Raw genomic sequence first — 18,802 nt, 5'->3', positions numbered from 1 at the left:
GAGATCATGACCTAGGCCCAAGTCGGATGCTTAACCAGCTGAGCCACCCAAGCACCCCAGGATCATGCGGCTTTTATTTGGGTTCTGTTGGTACAGTGAATTACATAAATGATTTTGGGGTGTTAAATCACTTTGCATTCCTGAATAAATTGGGGTTGCTCTGGTACAGAATTCTTTTTATATGTTACTGGATTCAGCTTGCCAGGATTTTGAAGAAGGTTATGGCATCCATATTCAGGGGAGATATTGGTCTGTACTTTTCCTGTGTTGCCTTTTTCTGGTTTTGGCATCAGGGCATCCTTTTCTATTTTTTGGAAGAGTTTGGAAAGAATTCATACTAATTCTAATGCTTGGTAGAATTCATCTGTAAAGATATCTGGCCTGGATGTTTGTTTGTGGGTGGTGTTTGCATGACTAATTCCATGTCTTTACTTATTATACATCTATTCACCCTTCCCATTCTTTTCAGTCTGTTTCGATAGTTTGTATCTTGACAGGGATGTGGTCCAATTTAATAACATATAACTGTTCATAGTATACCCATTCTCCTCTCTGTAAGGTCAAAATGTCCCTTCTTTTATTTCTGAATCTAATAACAAGGCAACACCCACTACTGTGTTAAAGTGTGTCTGTCATTTACTCTTGATGACAGGAACCCCATCCCCACTCCCCCTGCACAGCACCCGCTCACCTCCCACAGGAGTAACCCTTATAGAAGTCATGTTGGGGAATGCTGACCCAGGATACCAGATTACTTCTGCTTGGCACATCGCAGGCTGTGAAGCTTCCTCACACATGTACACACACACACACACACACACACACACCACTGGGGCCCTGTGAACAGGTGACACTACACCCATTTCACAGGTAAGGGAAATGAGGCTCCAGGAGGTGGAGTATGTAGCTCACGGTGCCCCCAGCTTGTCGGAGGCCTGCTTGCCTGGACTCCACCCTCTTTCCTTCTAGGCAGAAGCTGAGCGGAGAGCAGGGCTCTGAATGGGTTCAGGAAGTGGAGTATTTCAGAGAAAAAGGCCAGGCTGAGGCTCGGCACTAGCCCATGATGGGATTCTCGGGCAGGTGGAAGGTGTGGAGGGGTCCCAGCAGATACTGAAGGGGGACAGGGGGCTGGGAGGTGCTGAGGAAGGATTGAGAGGGAGTAGCTGACCTGCTCGTCCTGGCTGTGTGCCTCTGCCGTCTCAGCAGCTGGGGGTGGGGGAAGGTTCTAGTCCAAGCAGGACCCCAGCCGGCCCCGAGGCTGAGGTCAGGGCCCCTGCTCTCCGCACCCAGTTTCCTCCTCTGAGCCGCGAAGGAGGTGGGGGAAGGTTGCCAGACAAAAGGTGGGATGCCCAGTGTAATGTGAGTGTCAGGTAAACAGCAAACACATTTCAGTGTGAGTGTATTCCATGCAATCTTTGGGACACACTTAGACTAAACAATGACTTATTTTCTATCTGATAGTGGATGTGACCTGCGCAGCTTGTATTTTCATTGCAGATGAGGCCAGTGACCTTCATGGCACAGATGAGGGGTCAGACCCGGGAGTTGGGACTAGATCCCTGTCCGTGGCTCACTTCCTTCTCAAGGGCTGTCTTTCCCTATGGACCAGGTGAGGGACCGCTGGGCTGGACCTGGCTCTGAGGGAAAAGCCTGCCTCCGTGATGGTGGCCAGGAGTCTGGTGAGGGGCTGGGGACCCAGGGTGTCTGTGGTGCCCCTGCCCGGGGATCACCAAGCCCGAGAGCAGGGCTGGGAGGAGCTGTCTGCATCTACACTGAGGGACCTGTCTCTAAATCTGGAGTAATCTGGTGGTGCTCCATTGGCTGAGATGTTTGGGGGAGAGCAGGGATACAGGAGGTGGCTGGTGGAGGGACACCAGCATAGACCCCTGGGAGAGGAGGGGAGGGAAGGGGGAGGGGTGGGAAGCTCCAGGGCCAAGGGCCCTACCTGAGCCTTCAGGTGCAGGGATTCCTCTGTTCACTAACTCATCTGAAGGCAGGGGGTGGGGGGCATCATGGTAGCTGCTGCCCTCCAGCACCCCTCACTCACTGGAAAGCTCTAACAGTGTGTGGGTGTGTGTGTGTGTGGCCGGGGAGGTGGAAGACAGTGTGGAGTCTCTGAGGAAGCACTCCTCCCCCCACTTCTCCACAAACTGGTATCTGTGTTTGTGGTAAAGCCAGTGACACGGGGACATGGCCTATAAGAGGAGCAGGACCCGGCAAGGTCAGATTGCGAGGCGGCCAGCCACATAAAGCGGGGTGTGAAGAGTGCTTCAGCAGCTGCCCCACCATGACCTCTTGGGCCCTCCTGCTCCTTGCCTCAGTGCTCCTGGCCACCCCGGGTAAGGACATTCCCCCATGCACATCCTGGCAGCTACTTCTTAGCAGAGGGTAGGGACAGTCTGGAGACGGGGTTGGGCTGGGCCACCAGATTTGAACTCCTGGGGGAAGGCAAGAGAGAAAGAATGACCTCTGAAAGGAGATGAGGGTAGTGTTCTCTTAGAGCAGCTCCAAATCTGTGTGTGTGTGTGTGTGTGTGTGTGTGTGTGTGTGTGTGTTTGTGTGTGTGAGACAGAGAGAGAGACAGAGAGAGAGAGAGGAGAGAGAAAACAGAAAAACAGAGACAAAGACAGAAAAGAGCTTCATGGATGATGTTGGTGGTGGGCGGGGGTGGGGGGCAGATAATCTTCTCCTGTTTTCTAGAAAGAATTGAGAGCATGTCTGTTGCACAGAGACTGGGTCAGAGCAGCTCCAGGGCGGAGCGCAAGGACAGGCCTCCTGGATTCCTCACAGATCCCTGCTCCTGGCCTGTTTTCTAGCTACCTCCTGGGCTCCCACCAGCAGGGAGATCTGTCTCCTTCCACTTGTGAAGGGGTGCTGATGGTGTTTCTTCCCCAGGGCTAACCTTTTCTGGTTTGAGCCCTGAGGGCAATGACTTGATGACCGGTGACTTGGGTCAGGAAAAGCAGTTCTTAGAGAGCTTGGTCCTGGAGTCCCCCCAGGTTGGTGGCTGGTTCCCTGCTCACTTCCCATAACCACCCCCTCACACATTGTCTCCTCCCCGGGAGCAGCAGGCAGGGCTGCACATCTCGCTGGGCAGAGGGGTGGGGAGGCAGGGCTGTGGGCTGAAGATGCTGGTTTTGTGCACCTTTGCCCGTGGCAAAGGTCGGGGGGCTACCTGGGTCTGGCTGAGCTCTCCCCAGGAGGGTCCCCTGGGTTCTGACCAGAGTAGAGAACAGGGTCAGGGGCTGCTCTGGGTGAGGTGCTGTGGGTGTGGGGCAGGGTCTGGGGTGTGTCAGCCCCACCAAGACTAGCAGGAAGGTGGGCAGGGACCAGCCAGCCTGCTTCAGGCCTGAAAGCACAGAAAGATCCTCCATGATCCTGCTGGCCTAGGAGACACCAGAGAGCTCCTCCTGGGTCCCTGCCAAGGGCTGTTGGGGTGTCTGAGACACCATCTCAGGAAGCATTGTTTCCTGACAGGGTGACCGGCTAGCTCTTAGATGCAAGACTTGTAAGCTGGTAATCGAAGCTCTGAGAAAAGCTGTGGAACATAATATCACACGGGTGAGGCTTGTGATTTGGGGAGCCATTTGCAGGGTGGTCAAGGGCATGAGTGGGCTTGTAGGGCTAGGGGTGACACTGAGGAAGGGGCTGATCCCTGGTTGGGCCAGGGCTTCTCAGCAGGGGATGTGGGCTCCCTGGTATCTGGGACTCACTTCACAGAATCCCTTGAAACCATGAAGCTCTGTGAGTGTGAAAGTAGGAAGAGGAGCGTGCGTGATTTCCGTCCCATTGTCAAAGGAAATTTGTTCCCAGAGCAGGTAGGAATCTTTCCCCTTTGGCCCCTCCATGTGTGTCCAGGGACGAATTTTGTGAGATTGGTTCCATGGTGGTCTGGGCTAGACTGATATGCCCCAGATCTCCCAATTCCTAGCAGCATGGCTTGGCCAAGCACTTAAAGCTTTCTGAGCCTCAGTTTTCTTTTCTGTTTAGTGGGATGGCTCATAATCGCCCCTTGTAAGTTATCGAAGCCCTTTAAAGGAGCTGAGGGGTGGAGGAGCTTAGCTCCATGCCTGGCCCTGAGCACCTGCTGAACAAGGGATGTGTTACTACCAAGAAGCCCTGCTTCCCCTCCCTCCCTCCCTCTGCTTTGTTCCCTGATCCTGCTCATCTCCCTGGCGCTGCAGGGCCCACCCTCAGCCCTGGGAACTCAGCTTTATCCTTCTCCACTGGATGGTGGGAGAAGGTACGTCCAAGTGGAATGTGCCAAGACTCCAAGTGCTTTCTTTTCCTAACCTTTGTCACACAGCCCTGTGCACGAGCCCCGTCAGGCTGGGACCCAGGAAGCTTGGCAGGCAGAACCCTTCCTGTGGGTCTAGGAGCCGTGGGCGCTGTTCTCCACACAGAAGGCAGGGGGGCAGGATAATGATGTACAGGGGAGTGGGACACTACAGGGTCAACTGTCCTTCTCGCAAGAGCCCCTCCTGGCCAGGCTTGGGCCAGGGCCTTGGTGCCTGGGCGTGAGGTCTGATCCCTGCCTCTCTAGCCTCTGCTCCGTGGCCGCCTGGCACCAGGCCCTCCTCCCAGCATGCCCTTGGTCAGGGTGCCCAGGGCCTAGAGCTGCTGGGGTCTGCAGGGGGGCGGCAGTCCTGGGCCGAGCTCACCTGAATTCTCTGTCTTCCTATGGTGCTGTTACTGCAGGAAGCCATCAAACTCGCTGCGACCATGGTGTGCAAGAAGACACTTCCACTGCAGCATGTTTGCAAGGAATTAGTCACTAAATGTCTTGATAAGATCATCCATGGTATCATGAATGGGAAAAGCCACGAGGAAATCTGTGTGAAACTCAAGATATGCAAATCTGAAAAAGGTGAGTGCAGAGGTGACAGCAGGGACTCATTCCTGGAGGGCTCACATCATGTCCCCACATATGTACAATACGGTTTCGACCCACAGAAATCCAGCTGTCATACACATCCCACCAAGCTTCCCTGCAGTGACATGTTACCCCCACCACTGTGAGGAAAGTGGGGAGAAGATGGGTAGGTGGGCTGCAGCTGGAACCGGTTGAGAAATACTCCAGGCCATCCTGGGGTGCCATCAGGTCCCCATCTCCGGTCAGCTGTGTACTTGAGCAAGTAGCTCAACCTCTGTGAGCTTGAGTTTCCTTCCTTGTGAAGGGATAGGCATCTGTATTTCTGATTTTCAACAAGGATTGAATGAAATGATTACATGTAAAGAGGTTAAGACCAAGCAAGCGGCCTCAGACTGGGATATTCAAAGACATCAGAGCCCTGATTGAACTCCCATCCCCCGGCCTCGTATGGGATCCCTGGGCATCAGAGAGACAGGTCACATCTTTGCCCAGGACACTAGGGACCTGAGAGCTGAGCTCAGGAACCCCGCTGGCAGGGAGGGCTCTCAGTCTCTCCCTCCAGGGCTGCTCAGCTGTGCCCGCAGATCAGGCCACGGCTGCAGCACATGGGCCGGGAAGGGCCCCCGATTGGCTCTGGAGCTCGTGTAGCCCTGACCGAGGCTGTGGGACTTGATGCCGGCAGATCGGGGGTCACCTCATACTTTGAGGTCCTCACCATTTCCTGCGATTAGAGTCTGCGGTTTTCATCTCTGAAGCCCCACAACCCACACAAACCCCTGACTGGGTTCCAGGATGTGACTCCAGGTGTGCTCAGTAGGGACAGGTGGCTCTAGTCCCCACATCCCCCGGACAACACACACCCCTGCCCACTTGTCTGCTCTTGTCTCCACTCCAGGTCTCGGAGCCTCTGGGGTCTCTGACGCCACCCTGGGGAGAAGCACAGAGTCTCCCACAACACCACCTGCTTCTGCCCTCCCAGATCCAGAGCCGACCCTCCAGTGTCTCTCAGCTAACTTCTCATTGGCTTCCCCTGAGGGAGAATAAATGTCATGCAAGCTTTTAGCCACAGCTTCTTTTCCTTTGGTGGACTTGAGGGGAGGGGCTCGGAGGCATGCTTGGGTGACTCCTGCGTTCGTTCAATCAATGGTTATTGTTTGTCCCACGCTATACTAGACGCTAGGGATTTCATGGCGAACTGGTCAACGTTAGCAGCCCTTACAAAGATGGTCATGAAATACTTATGAACAGTCACTAGAGAGACACACACTCCTCTGAGAGCCTGGGGTACACAGTGGATGTGCCCCCAGAAGCTCCCAGACCATGAGGAAGAGTAGCAGGGTTGTAGGTAAGAGTGTTCTTGGTCATAGGGCACAGAAACCCACCCTTTGCTTCTCTCTGCAGGGAGCTGTCTTTTTGTTTTGGGAGATACATTATTTAGGATTTATTCTGTGTCAGCTACAGAAATCTTAGCTCTTTCTGGTTCAAATAAAAAAGTCAACTTATTGGCTCGAGTAATTAAACAGTGTAGAGATAGCTTCAGGCACAGAATGATCCAGAAATGAGTGGTGTCCCCAGAGGTCCAGTCCTGCCATTCTCTCAGGTCTTTTCACAGCTGTATAGTGAGACTGATCTCAGCCAGCTTCCTTCTGGCAGCAGCCATGGCCACATTGGTCCAAACTTTACATTCCCCAGTATGTCATCAAGAGGGGAAGACAGTTCTTTGGTAGCCTCTCTGCCCTTGGAAGAGAATGGAAACTTCTTTCCTAGAAGCCCCATCAGATATCTCCTGTGTTCTCATTGGCTCGAATAGGGCAGGTGTCATCTGGAACCCATCACTATGTTCCGAGGGCATGGGACACGCAGATTAGCATGAGCTGAGTCAGGGCACACCCCTGGCCAACCAGTCACTCGTGTGAAAGTGGACATGAAAATCTGGGAGATCATTGCTGGGAGAGGGACAGGGATACCAACATCACTAGACGCAAAGGTACATCAGGCAGGGCTCAATCCAAAAAGCAGTTCCAGGACTCCCAGTGTGAAATCTGAAGCCATTTGAGTGTTAAAACACATAAGGAACATATGGGATTATAACCCATGGATTAAATGAGGATTAATGAATTCATAGAGATATAAATAAGACATTAATAATCAAATAAGGGAAATGGAGACATGTTACCTTATTCTAGATGCCAATTAATACATGTAGACATAGTTGCAAAATTTATTCCCACAAAACACATATTGATTTGATATGTGCGACCTTAGCAGGTACGGGCAGCTTTATTAGGGGACTAGGAGTAAAGAATCGAAGAGACAAGGGGCCGAGCTGGAGGCCATGTGAAATTAGAGGTGGGGTCTGCGATTAAGGTGTTTACATGCAGGGGAAATGGTCCCAGGAGAGGGGAGAGGCCCATGGTGCTGGACAGATGTGAGGTACAGCCCCAGGGAAGGCCTTGTGAAGGGAGAGGAGGGGTCCAGGGCACATGGAGCGTCAGCACAGACTCCCAAAGGTGGGAGCTTTGGGAAGGTGGCCTCGCCCTTAGGGATAAAAGCTAGTAAAGGACAGAGGCCAAGTCAGCTCCTGTAGCCTGTCAGGAGGGAGTGTGTGTGCACTGGCTTCATAATCCAGACTCCACTGGGGGTACCTGCTCACCCCTAGGCCCTTCTCAGTTCTCTATCATTTCCCCTGTCACCCACCCAAAAGCCCAGGACAGCAAGCTTGTGTCACGTGACATCCCTCCCTCCAGGCCACGTCGACCCCTGACCCAAACTGGAGCAAATGACTCCCTCCTGGGAAGTTGGAATTGCCCCATCCTGGTGCAGACCCCTTTGCCCTGGCCAGGCTCTGCATCTGTCTCTGGGTGGTCTTCAGACTTCCTTCTGCCTTGGCTCCCCCACCCCTTCTGGACAGGGCAGCCCCAGGCTCTTTCCAAACCACAACCACATCTCCTCACTTTCCAGTGGCTTCTCTCAGAGCTCGGGACAAGTCCCTACTGTGTGTCACACCCTGGTGTCAGAATAGGAAACAAACGAAATAAAGACACTTACCTCAAGCACCTGCCAATCTACAAACGACTAGTAATAATACATTAAATTTACCTAGCACCCTAACTCCCCTCTGTTTGTAGAAGAAGCAACAATTATTCATTTTATTAACTGGCATTGCCTGAGAGCCTGTCCTATGGCCTCCTGTGTGATGAGGTGGGAAGGATGCAGAAGGAAGTTCTAATGCACAGGGAGGTTGGTGGTTATCTCAAGGCGAAGCGCTTGTGTGCAACGTGAACCACCTCCTTCTATCAGGAACGCTATTTTTTCATTGCTGTGAGAAACTCATAACAGAATTTACCATCTTAGCAATGTGGAAACGTACACGCAGCTGTGTTGAGTATATTCACATTGTTGTGACACAGACATCCAGATCTTTTTCATCTTACAAAACTGGAACTCCAGACTTATTGTGAAGGCACAACTTTCCTTCGCCCCCGTCTTAAAGCCTGAGAAAACTACAGTTTCTCAAAAGTGGTCCACATATTTCTATTTTATATTTCCTTTAATTTGACTACTTTAGACACTTTGTACAAATGGAATCAGATATTTATCTTTTTGTAATTGCCTTATTTCACTTAGCATGATGTCCCCAAAGTTCATCTTTGGTGTGGCAATCGACATGAGTTTTTGTTTATAAGGTGAAATAACGTGTGTGTGCGTGTGTGTGTGTGTGTGTGTGTGTGTGTATTTATATATATTTGAGGAACCACCATATTGCTTTGGGTAACGGTCTTACAGTTTTACAACAGTGCACACTTTCTCCACATCTTTCCCAACACCTGATATTTTCTTTTTTTTGATAAAGGCCATCTTCATGGGTGGGGTGCTATCTCCTTGTGGCTTCGCCTTGCATTTCTCTGACGATTATTGATGTGGGGAGCATCTTTTCATATGCTTGTTAGCCATTTCTATATTTTGTAGGGAGAGTGCCTATTCAAAGTCTTTTGAGCTCATTTTTTATAATGTTTATTTATTTTTGAGAGACAGAGTGTGAGCAGGGGAGAGACAGAAAGAGAGGGAGACGTAGAATCTGAAGCAGGTCCAGCGTCTGCATAGCAACCCCCCCAACGTGGGGCTCAAACCCACAAACCGTGAGGTCATGATCTAAGCTGAAGTTGGACGCTTACCCGACCGAGACGCCAGGGGCCCCTCTTTTGCCTTTTTTAAATTATTTGCTGTTTATTTGTTGAATGTTAGCATTTCTTTGTACTTTCTGGGTATTACTCCATTATTAATGATTTGCAAACATTTTTATGTATTCCATAAATTGCCCTTTTACTTTGTCAACTGTGCTATTTGATGCACAAAGGTTTTAAGCTTGATGCAATGCTATTTGTCCATATTGTTGCATTTCTTGGTGTCATATCTGAGAATTCACCACCAAGTCGGAAGTCATGCAGCGTTCCCCTTATGTTTTTTCTAGCGATTTTATAGTTTTGGGTCTTACATGTAGGTGTTTGATCCTTTTCTAGTGACTCTTTTGCATATGGTGGAACATCAGGATCTACCTTCATTCTTCTCCATGGGGCTGTCCAGTTTTCCCAGCACCACTGTTTGAAGACATTTAAATTCCCTTTTATGAGCACGTTCTTCATGGGGTCTTGCAGAAATTGGTGAGCAGAACGGCAGTTTCTCAAAAGTGGTCCACATATTTGGTTAGTCACACGAGTACAAAGGTTATGAGGATTTTTGAGGGCAGCCTGTTAGCATGCTCTTTTCAGGGATTTTACAATAATTACACAAACAACCTCCAAATCAGATTAATCAACTCACATAAAATACAGTTAGAGGCCTCACTCCAGCCACGGAGTAATTTTCATCTAGTAAATCTACCGTTGGACAGTCTGAATCATTGGAAAATGCAGGTCTATGGCACCTAAACACATCTCAGTTTAATTCATTTTGGGGATTTTTAAGTATTTTCTGTGTGGAGGAGATGTTATCTGTAAATAGAGAGCTGTACGTCTTCCCTGCTAATCAAAATGGTTTTTTTTTCTTTTTTTCATTTTTTTGCTTAGTTCTCCTGGCTAGAATCGTCAGTACAATACCGAATAGATGTCTGGAGAGCAGACATCCTGTCTTGTTCCTGGTCTTTGGGGGAAGGTATTTAGTCTTTCTTCACGGAGTCTGATGTCAGCTCGGGGAATTTCATAGATGCCACCTATCAGCTTGCAGACTTTCCCTTCTATTCTTAGTGAGTGCTTTAACAAGAAGAGATGTTGAGTTTTTTCAAATGGTGTTTCTGTGTCCATCGAGAGGATCATGTGGTTTGTTTTTAAGCTTATTTATTTTTTGAGAGAGAGAGAGAGAGAGAGAGAGAGCGAGCACGTGCGTGCACATGCCAGCACATGAGCACGTGAGTGGGGGAAGGGCAGAGAGTAGGAGACAGAAGATCCGAAGGGGGCTCTGTGTTGACAGCAAAAGGCCCATGAGAAGCTCGAACTCAGGAACCACGAGATCATGACCTAGGCCCAAGTCGGATGCTTAACCAGCTGAGCCACCCAAGCACCCCAGGATCATGCGACTTTTATTTGGGTTCTGTTGGTACAGTGAATTACATAAATGATTTTGGGGTGTTAAATCACTTTGCATTCCTGAATAAATTGGGGTTGCTCTGGTACAGAATTCTTTTTATATGTTACTGGATTCAGCTTGCCAGGATTTTGAAGAAGGTTATGGCATCCATATTCAGGGGAGATATTGGTCTGTACTTTTCCTGTGTTGCCTTTTTCTGGTTTTGGCATCAGGGCATCCTTTTCTATTTTTTGGAAGAGTTTGGGAAGAATTCATACTAATTCTTCTAATGCTTGGTAGAATTCATCTGTAAAGATATCTGACCTGGATGTTTGTTTGTGGGTGGTGTTTGCGTGACTAATTCCATGTCTTTACTTATTATACATCTATTCACTCTTCCCATTCTTTTCAGTCTGTTTCGATAGTTTGTATCTTGACAGGGATGTGGTCCAATTTAATAACATATAACTGTTCATAGTATACCCATTCTCCTCTCTGTAAGGTCAAAATGTCCCTTCTTTTATTTCTGAATCTAATAACAAGGCAACACCCACTACTGTGTTAAAGTGTGTCTGTCATTTACTCTTGATGACAGGAACCCCATCCCCACTCCCCCTGCACAGCACCCGCTCACCTCCCACAGGAGTAACCCTTATAGAAGTCATGTTGGGGAATGCTGACCCAGGATACCAGATTACTTCTGCTTGGCACATCGCAGGCTGTGAAGCTTCCTCACACGTGTACACACACACACACACACACACACACACCACTGGGGCCCTGTGAACAGGTGACACTACACCCATTTCACAGGTAAGGGAAATGAGGCTCCAGGAGGTGGAGTATGTAGCTCACGGTGCCCCCAGCTTGTCGGAGGCCTGCTTGCCTGGACTCCACCCTCTTTCCTTCTAGGCAGAAGCTGAGCGGAGAGCAGGGCTCTGAATGGGTTCAGGAAGTGGAGTATTTCAGAGAAAAAGGCCAGGCTGAGGCTCGGCACTAGCCCATGATGGGATTCTCGGGCAGGTGGAAGGTGTGGAGGGGTCCCAGCAGATACTGAAGGGGGACAGGGGGCTGGGAGGTGCTGAGGAAGGATTGAGAGGGAGTAGCTGACCTGCTCGTCCTGGCTGTGTGCCTCTGCCGTCTCAGCAGCTGGGGGTGGGGGAAGGTTCTAGTCCAAGCAGGACCCCAGCCGGCCCCGAGGCTGAGGTCAGGGCCCCTGCTCTCCGCACCCAGTTTCCTCCTCTGAGCCGCGAAGGAGGTGGGGGAAGGTTGCCAGACAAAAGGTGGGATGCCCAGTGTAATGTGAGTGTCAGGTAAACAGCAAACACATTTCAGTGTGAGTGTATTCCATGCAATATCTGGGACACACTTAGACTAAACAATGACTTATTTTCTATCTGATAGTGGATGTGACCTGCGCAGCCTGTATTTTCATTGCAGATGAGGCCAGTGACCTTCATGGCACAGATGAGGGGTCAGACCCGGGGCGCTGGGACTGGATCCCTGTCTGGGGCTCACTTCCTTCGCACGGGCTGTTGTCTCTCCCTATGGACCAGGTGAGGGATGGCTGGGCTGAACCTGGCTCTGAGGGAAAAGCCTGCCTCCGTGATGGTGGCCAGGAGTCTGGTGAGGGGCTGGGGACCCAGGGTGTCTGTGGTGCCCATGCTCGGGGATCACCAAGCCCGAGAGCCAGGCTGGGAGGAGCTGTTTTCATGTACACTGAGGGACCTGTCTCTAAATGTGGCGGGGTCTTGTGGTGCTCCATTGGCTGAGATGTTTGGGGGAGAGCAGGGATACAGGAGGTGGCTGGTGGAGGGACACCAGCATAGAACCCTGGGAGAGAAGGGGAGGGAAGGGGGAAGGGGTGGGAAGCTCCAGGCCCAAGGGCCTACCTCAGCCCTTAGGTACAAGGATTGCTCTGTCCATTAGCTCATCCTGGGGCAGGGTGGGAGGTGCATCATGGCAGCTGCTCCCTTCCAGCACCCCCCACTCACTGGGAAAGCTCTAGCAGTGTGTGTGTGTGGTGGGGGGAGGTGGAAGATCGCGTGGAGTCTCTGAGGAAGCACTCCTCCCCCCACTTCTCCACAAACTGGTGTCTGTGTTTGTGGTAAAGCCAGTGACACGGGGAGGTGCCCTACAAGAGGAGCAGGACCCGGCAAGGTCAGATTGCGAGGCGGCCAGCCACATAAAGCGGGGTGTGAAGAGTGCTTCAGCAGCTGCCCCACCATGACCTCCTGGGCCCTCCTGCTCCTTGCCTCAGTGCTCCTGGCCACCCCGGGTAAGGACATTCCCCCATGCACATCCTGGCAGCTACTTCTTAGCAGAGGGTAGGGACAGTCTGGAGACGGGGTTGGGCTGGGCCACCAGATTTGAACTCCTGGGGGAAGGCAAGAGAGAAAGAACGACCTCTGAAAGGAGATGAGGTTAGTGTTCTCTTAGAGCAGCTCCAAATCTGCACGTGTGTGTGTGTGTGTGTGTGTGCGTGTGTGTGAGACAGAGAGAGAGAGAGAGAGAGAGAGAGAAAGAGACAGAGGACAGAGAGGGATACAGGAAGACAGAAAGGAGTTGCATGGATGGTGGTGGTGGAGGTGGTATAATCTTCTCCTAATGTTTCCAGAAAGAATTGAGAGCATGTCTGTTGCACAGAGACTGGGTCAGAGCAGCTCCAGGGCGGAGCGCAAGGACAGGCCTCCTGGACCCCTCACAGATCCCTGCTCCTGTCCTGTGCTCTGGCCACCTCCTGGGCTCCCCACCAGCCAGGAGATCTGACCGTTCTGTCTCCTTCCTCTTGTGGAGGGATGTTGATGCTGTTTCTTCCCCAGGGCTGACTTTTTGTGGTCTGATCCCTGAGGACCATGACCTGGACATGGCTGACAGGTGTCAGGATGAGAAGTTCTTCCAGATGCTGGCCCAGGAGACCCCCCTAGGTTCACTGCTGGCTCCCTGTTCACCTACCACAGGCCATCCTCATCCTCTCTGTCCTGGGAGCAGCAGGCAGGGCTGCACATCCTTTTGGGAGGAGGGGAGGCAGGGCTGTGGGCTGAAGATGCTGGTTTTGTGCAGGGTGGTGCCTGGGTGGGCGTCTACCTCGGTCTGGCTGGGCCCTACCCAGAGGGTGGTCTGGGGACTGACCAGAGAACAGAAGAGGTGCACGTGCTGGCTGGTTGAGGTGCTGCGGGTGTGGGGAAGCTTCTGGGGTGTCTCAGCTCCACCAAGACTCGCAGGAAGGTGGGCAGGGGCCAGCCAGCCTGTTTCAGGCCCAAAAGGACAGAAAGATCCTAGATGATCTGCCAGCATAGGAGGCACCAAAGCCACCTGCCAAGGGCTCTTCGGGTGTTTGAGAAACCACCTTGGGGCTTCCTTTCTTCACAGAGGGACCTGCTGAACAAAACTGAAGGGCTGATTTACAACTTTTGGCCCTCTTGGAAGATAATGTCTCTGCTGAAGAAAATGGTGGGAGAGGAGGCCAGTCAGGTGAGGACTTGTGGTTTGTGGAGCCCCCTGCAGGCTGGTCAGCACTGTGGGTGGGTGGGGTCAGGGGACTGGGGAGGGGCTGAATCCTGGTTGGGCCAGAGCTTCTCAGCTTGGGATCCTTCGCCGCACCGCCCCCCCCCTTCAGTGTGGAGATTCCTCCAGAGAATCCCCAGAAATTGTGTAGCTCTGAGAGCTGGTAAGCAGGTGCAAGAGTGTTCCTGTTTCCGTCCCATTGTCAAAGGAGACTTGCTGCCAGAGAAGGTTAGGAATCCTTCCCCTGCAGCCCCACCACATGTGTACATGGCAGAGCTTTGTGAGGCTGGGTCCAAGACTGATCAATCTGAGATCTGCCCCTTCCTAGCTGCATGGCTGGGCCAAGTCCTTAATGCTTTCTGAGCCTCAATGCAATGGGATTGTGCTTGGCATGGATCACATAAGTTGCCTCGGCCTTTAAAGGAGCTGAGGGGGTGGGACGAGCTTAGCTCCATGCCTGGCCCTGAGCAAGTGCTGGACCAGGGGATGTGTTACTACCAAGAAGCCCTGCTTCCCCCTCCCTGCCTCCCTCTGCTTTGTTCCCTGATCCTGCTCAGCACCCTCTCGCTGCAGGGCCCACCCTCAGCCCTGGGACCTCAGCTTTATCCTTCTCCACTGGATGGTGGGAGAAGATAGTTCAAAATCGAATTTGCCAAGGCTCCGAGATCTTTCCCCTCCTAACCTTCGTCACGCAGCCCTGTGCACGAGCCCCGTCAGGCTGGGACCCAGGAAGCTTACCTGACAGAACCCTGTCTCTTCAGCCTCTGCTTCCATGGCCACCTGGCACCAGCTCCTCACTCCCAGCATGCCAGGGGGCAGAGATGCCCAGGGCCTAGAGCTGTGGGGCCTGCATGGGGGCTGCCCTGGGCAGAGCTCACCTCTTTCCCGTGTCCTGCTCTGTCACCACTGCTGCCACAGGAAACCACGAAAGGGGCTGTATTCCTGGTGTGCATGGAGGTGATGTTGCTGAGAGGTTTCTGCATGAGAATGGTGACCAGATTCGTTAGTCTCATCTCCCAGGCATCCTTTGTGGCAAAACTCCCAGGGAAATCTGTGTGACACTCAGAATATGCTGCCATCAGGTAGGTGAGTGCAGAGGTGACAACAAGGACTCATTCCTCGAGGGCCCCCATCACCTTTTCAAGCATGTGTGATGTTTTAAAAGCATAAAAATACACCTGTCATAGAACTTCATAAGCAGCTCATACATGTCCCTCCAAGTTTCCTTGTGGTGACATAGAACCCCTATTGCCAACATAGGAAAGTGTGGAGAAGTTGGATAGGAGGGCTGTAGCTAGAAATGTTGGAGAAATGCTCGTTGGGCTTTTGGGGCACCTGGGTGGCTCAGTCAGTTAAGTGTCCGACTCTTGGTTTTAGTTCAAATCATGATCTCATGGTTTGTGGGATCGAAAACTATCTCGGTCTCTGTGCTGTGCAGAGCCTGCTTGGGATTCTCTCTTTGTCTCTCTCTTCTATGCCCCTCCCCTTGCTCTCTTTCTCTCTCAAATAAATAAACATTAAAAAAAAAAAAAGCTTGGGCTTTTTATACGAGGCAATTCTGGGGTGACATTGGCTCCCATCTCTCCTCACCTATGTGACCTTTGTCAGGTAGCTTAACCTCTATGAGCTTGAATTTCCTTCCCTGTGAAGGGGATAGGATTCCTTATTTCTGATTTTCAACAAGGATTCAATGAAATGATTACGTGTAAGGAGATTAAGACCAAGCAAGAGACCTCAGACTGGGATATTCAAAGACATCAGAGCCCTGATTGAATTCCCTTCCCCCGGCCTAGTATAGGATCCCTGGGCATCAGAGAGACAGGTCACATCTTTGCCCAGGACACTAGGGACCTGAGAGCTGAGCTCAGGAACCCCGCTGGCAGGGAGGGCTCTCAGTCTCTCCCTCCAGGGCTGCTCAGCTGTGCCCGCAGATCAGGCCACGGCTGCAGCACATGGGCCGGGAAGGGCCCCCGATTGGCTCTGGAGCTCATGTAGCCCTGACCGAGGCTGTGGGACTTGATGCCGGCAGATCGGGGGTCACCTCATACTTTGAGGTCCTCACCATTTCCTGCGATTAGAGTCTGTGGTTTTCATCTCTGAAGCCCCACAACCCACACAAACCCCTGACTGGGTTCCAGGATGTGACTCCAGGTGTGCTCAGTAGGGACAGGTGGCTCTAGTCCCCATATCCCCTGGACAACACACACCACTGCCCACTTGTCTGCTCTTGTCTCCACTCCAGGTCTCTGAGCCTCTGGGGTCTCTGACGCCACCCTGGGGAGAAGCACAGAGTCTCCCACAACCACCACCTGCTTCTGCCCTCCCAGATCCAGAGCCGACCCTCCAGTGTCTCTCAGCTAACTTCTCATTGCCTTCCCCTGAGGGAGAATAAATGTCATGCAAGCTTTTAGCCACAGCTTCTTTTCCTTTGGTGGACTTGAGGGGAGGGGCTCGGAGGCATGCTTGGGTGACTCATGGGTTCGTTCAATCAATGGTTATTGTTTGTCCCGCACTATTCTAGACGCTAGGGATTTCATGGCGAACTGGTCAACGTTAGCAGCCCTTACGTATATGGTCATGAAATACTTATGAACAGTCACTAGAGAGACACACACTCCTCTGAGAGCCTGGGATACACAGTCGATGTACCCCCAGAAGCTCCCAGACCATGAGGAAGAGTAGCAGGGTTGTAGGTAAGAGTGTTCTTGGTCATAGGGCACAGAAACCCACCCTTTGCTTCTCTCTGCAGGGAGTCTTCTTTTGCTGTTTTGGGGGGTATATTATTTCAAGTTCTTTGGTTGCAAGCAACAGAAGTCTTAGCTCATTCCGGGTAAATAAAAAGGCAATTTATTGGGTCAAATCATTTAGCAGTCCACAGATAGCTTCAGGCACAGAATGACCCAGAAATGAGTGGTATCCCCAGAGGTCCAGTTCTGCCATTCTCTCAGGTCTTTTCACGGCTGTATAGTGAGACTGATCTCAGCTAGCTTCCTTCTGGCTGCAGCCATGGCCACACTGGTCCAAACTTTACATTTTACAGTATGTCATCAAGAGGGAAAGAGAGTCCTTTGGTAACCCCTCTGCCCTTGGAAGAGAATGGAAACTTCTTTCCTAGAAGCCCCATCAGACGTCTCCTGTATTCTTATTGGCCCAAATGGGGCAGGTGTCATCTGGAACCAAACAGTATGTTCCAAGGGAATGGGACACACAGATTAGCATGAGCCAAATCAGGGCGCACTTCTGGTGCTGAGACAGGGTTTATACCACCCAATTGTTTGGGTGAGAATAGACATGAAAATCTTTAAGACATTGTTACTGGGAATTGGGCAAAGGAGTACTGACCATGATAAGGAGTAATGGTGTACCAGTCACAGATGAATCATAAAAGTATTTCAAGGACTCCCAGTGGTAAAATCTGGGGCCATTTTACTACAAAAATAGGTAACGATAGCACATTATAACCCATTAGGTAAATTAGATCCATGAATTTATACAAATACTAAATTAATAAATGAGGAGAAAGGGAAAGTGTTACATTACTGCAGAATGCTAAATGATAAATGTAGATGTAATTGCAATCTATGTTTCCACAAATACTTATGTTGGTATTAATTACTAATTTGCATGATTAATTAACTAAACCATAGAGAATCCTAGCAGACAGGTGATAAACACTTTCTGTTCCTCCTGCCCCAAATGCACAAATCCTAAGGAAACCTCAGACAAACCCAAACTGACTTCCTCCAAGTAGCGGGCCCGTACTCTACAAAAATGCCAAGGTCATGAAAGAGAAGGAAAGATGGAGAAAGTGTGCCAGATCAAAGGAGACAAAGCAGATACTTGAGGTAATTGTAAACAGATGACCCCGCTGTGGACCTAGACCTGTAAAGGACATGATTGGGGTAATCTACGAGATTCCTTGCAGTCTGCGATGATACTGTTGTGCCAATGTTAGTGTCCTGGTGTTGATGGTTGTGCTAGCTTCTGTAGGACAGTGTCCTTCTTGTAAGGCAATGCACCCTGAAGAATTAAGGGGGTCATGGGGGCATCATGAAGGCAATCTGCTGCAAATGGTTTAGAAGAAATGGTAATATGCACGTACAGGCAGACTATGATGAGACACACACCGCATACGTGTAGTGAAACGTTACCAGTGGGGGAATCTGGTTAAGATGAAAAGGAGCTCTCTGTTGTAGAGTTACAGCTTTTCTCTACATTGGACACGATTTTAAAAGAAAAGAAACGACTTGTAGGAATTTGACCTTAGCAAACGGGTGGACGGCAGAGACATTTGCTGTTGGGAAAGACATTTGGACAGGTGGATCTGGAGAGGATAAGGAAGAGCTCTGCTTTGACCCGAAGAAGTGTGTCTATTCCATATGCAGGTGGAGGTGTCAAGAGGGGAGGGTGTCTGGGCCAAGGCCACATTTGAAGTCCTTGAACTGGATGTGATGGACAGGGAGAAGGTGCAGAAGGATAACATTCCTGTCTGAGGACAGAAGGGACTAGTCAACACGTGGAGGCCTGGTTGTGGGGGGGTGGGGGGAGGAGGAGCCCTCAAGGAGATCGGGAGGGAGGAGCCAGCGGGACAGGAGGAACACCAGACAAGGGGCCAAGGAGCCAAGAGAACAGAACAGCCCAGGAACGAGGAATGGCTGACCACGTCCAGTGCTGATGGGAGTCAAGACAGTAGAGGATGGAGGGCTGGCCACTGGCTTTTGGGGCCTTTGGGCAGTGCTGACCTTAGTTAGAGGGTTTCAGTGCTAGGAGGAGATCACACCCACGTGGAGGGGGAGTGAAGGATGTGACGTCAGCAGGCATGGACAGATTTATGACGGGGTTCATGTCAAGTGTTGGAGA

General features: G+C 51.1%; 1 protein-coding gene across 4 annotated transcripts; it reads left to right on the top strand.

Annotated features, from left to right (window-relative positions):
• Nucleotides 1–2,180: 2,180 nt before the first annotated feature.
• On the top strand, nucleotides 2,181–16,352 carry LOC131484805 (antimicrobial peptide NK-lysin-like). Of its 4 annotated transcripts, none has more exons than XM_058683459.1 (5): nucleotides 2,181–2,339; nucleotides 2,896–2,999; nucleotides 3,478–3,561; nucleotides 4,699–4,867; nucleotides 5,769–5,932. In XM_058683459.1, the coding sequence occupies exons 1-5, from the start codon at nucleotides 2,288–2,290 to the stop codon at nucleotides 5,915–5,917; spliced, it is 558 nt and encodes a 185-aa protein (XP_058539442.1). In that variant the 5' UTR covers nucleotides 2,181–2,287; the 3' UTR covers nucleotides 5,918–5,932. The 4 variants fall into 4 exon arrangements, with proteins under 4 accessions (XP_058539442.1, XP_058539444.1, XP_058539443.1 ...); XM_058683461.1 differs by lacking the exon at nucleotides 5,769–5,932 and adding an exon at nucleotides 16,185–16,352 and having other exon boundaries at nucleotides 2,219–2,339; XM_058683462.1 differs by lacking the exons at nucleotides 2,181–2,339; nucleotides 2,896–2,999; nucleotides 3,478–3,561; nucleotides 4,699–4,867; nucleotides 5,769–5,932 and adding exons at nucleotides 12,465–12,713; nucleotides 13,258–13,367; nucleotides 13,814–13,909; nucleotides 14,861–15,024; nucleotides 16,185–16,352.
• The last annotated feature ends 2,450 nt before the right edge of the window (nucleotides 16,353–18,802 follow it).

This window comes from Neofelis nebulosa, chromosome 9, assembly GCF_028018385.1.
Source record: "Neofelis nebulosa isolate mNeoNeb1 chromosome 9, mNeoNeb1.pri, whole genome shotgun sequence".
In the NCBI taxonomy this organism is placed as follows: Eukaryota; Metazoa; Chordata; class Mammalia; order Carnivora; family Felidae; genus Neofelis; species Neofelis nebulosa.
The sequence above is the reverse complement of the archived record's forward strand: the minus strand, read 5'-3'. Positions and strand labels throughout refer to the sequence as shown.

Bases quoted from the DNA above. Each gene is read 5' to 3' on its own strand.
- LOC131484805 (XM_058683459.1), top strand. From the start codon at position 2,288: ATGACCTCTTGGGCCCTCCTGCTCCTTGCCTCAGTGCTCCTGGCCACC. The intron at 2,340-2,895 runs GTAAGGACATTC...TTTCTTCCCCAG, and splicing joins AGTGCTCCTGGCCACCCCGG to GGCTAACCTTTTCTGGTTTG. The intron at 3,562-4,698 runs GTGAGGCTTGTG...CTGTTACTGCAG, and splicing joins TGGAACATAATATCACACGG to GAAGCCATCAAACTCGCTGC.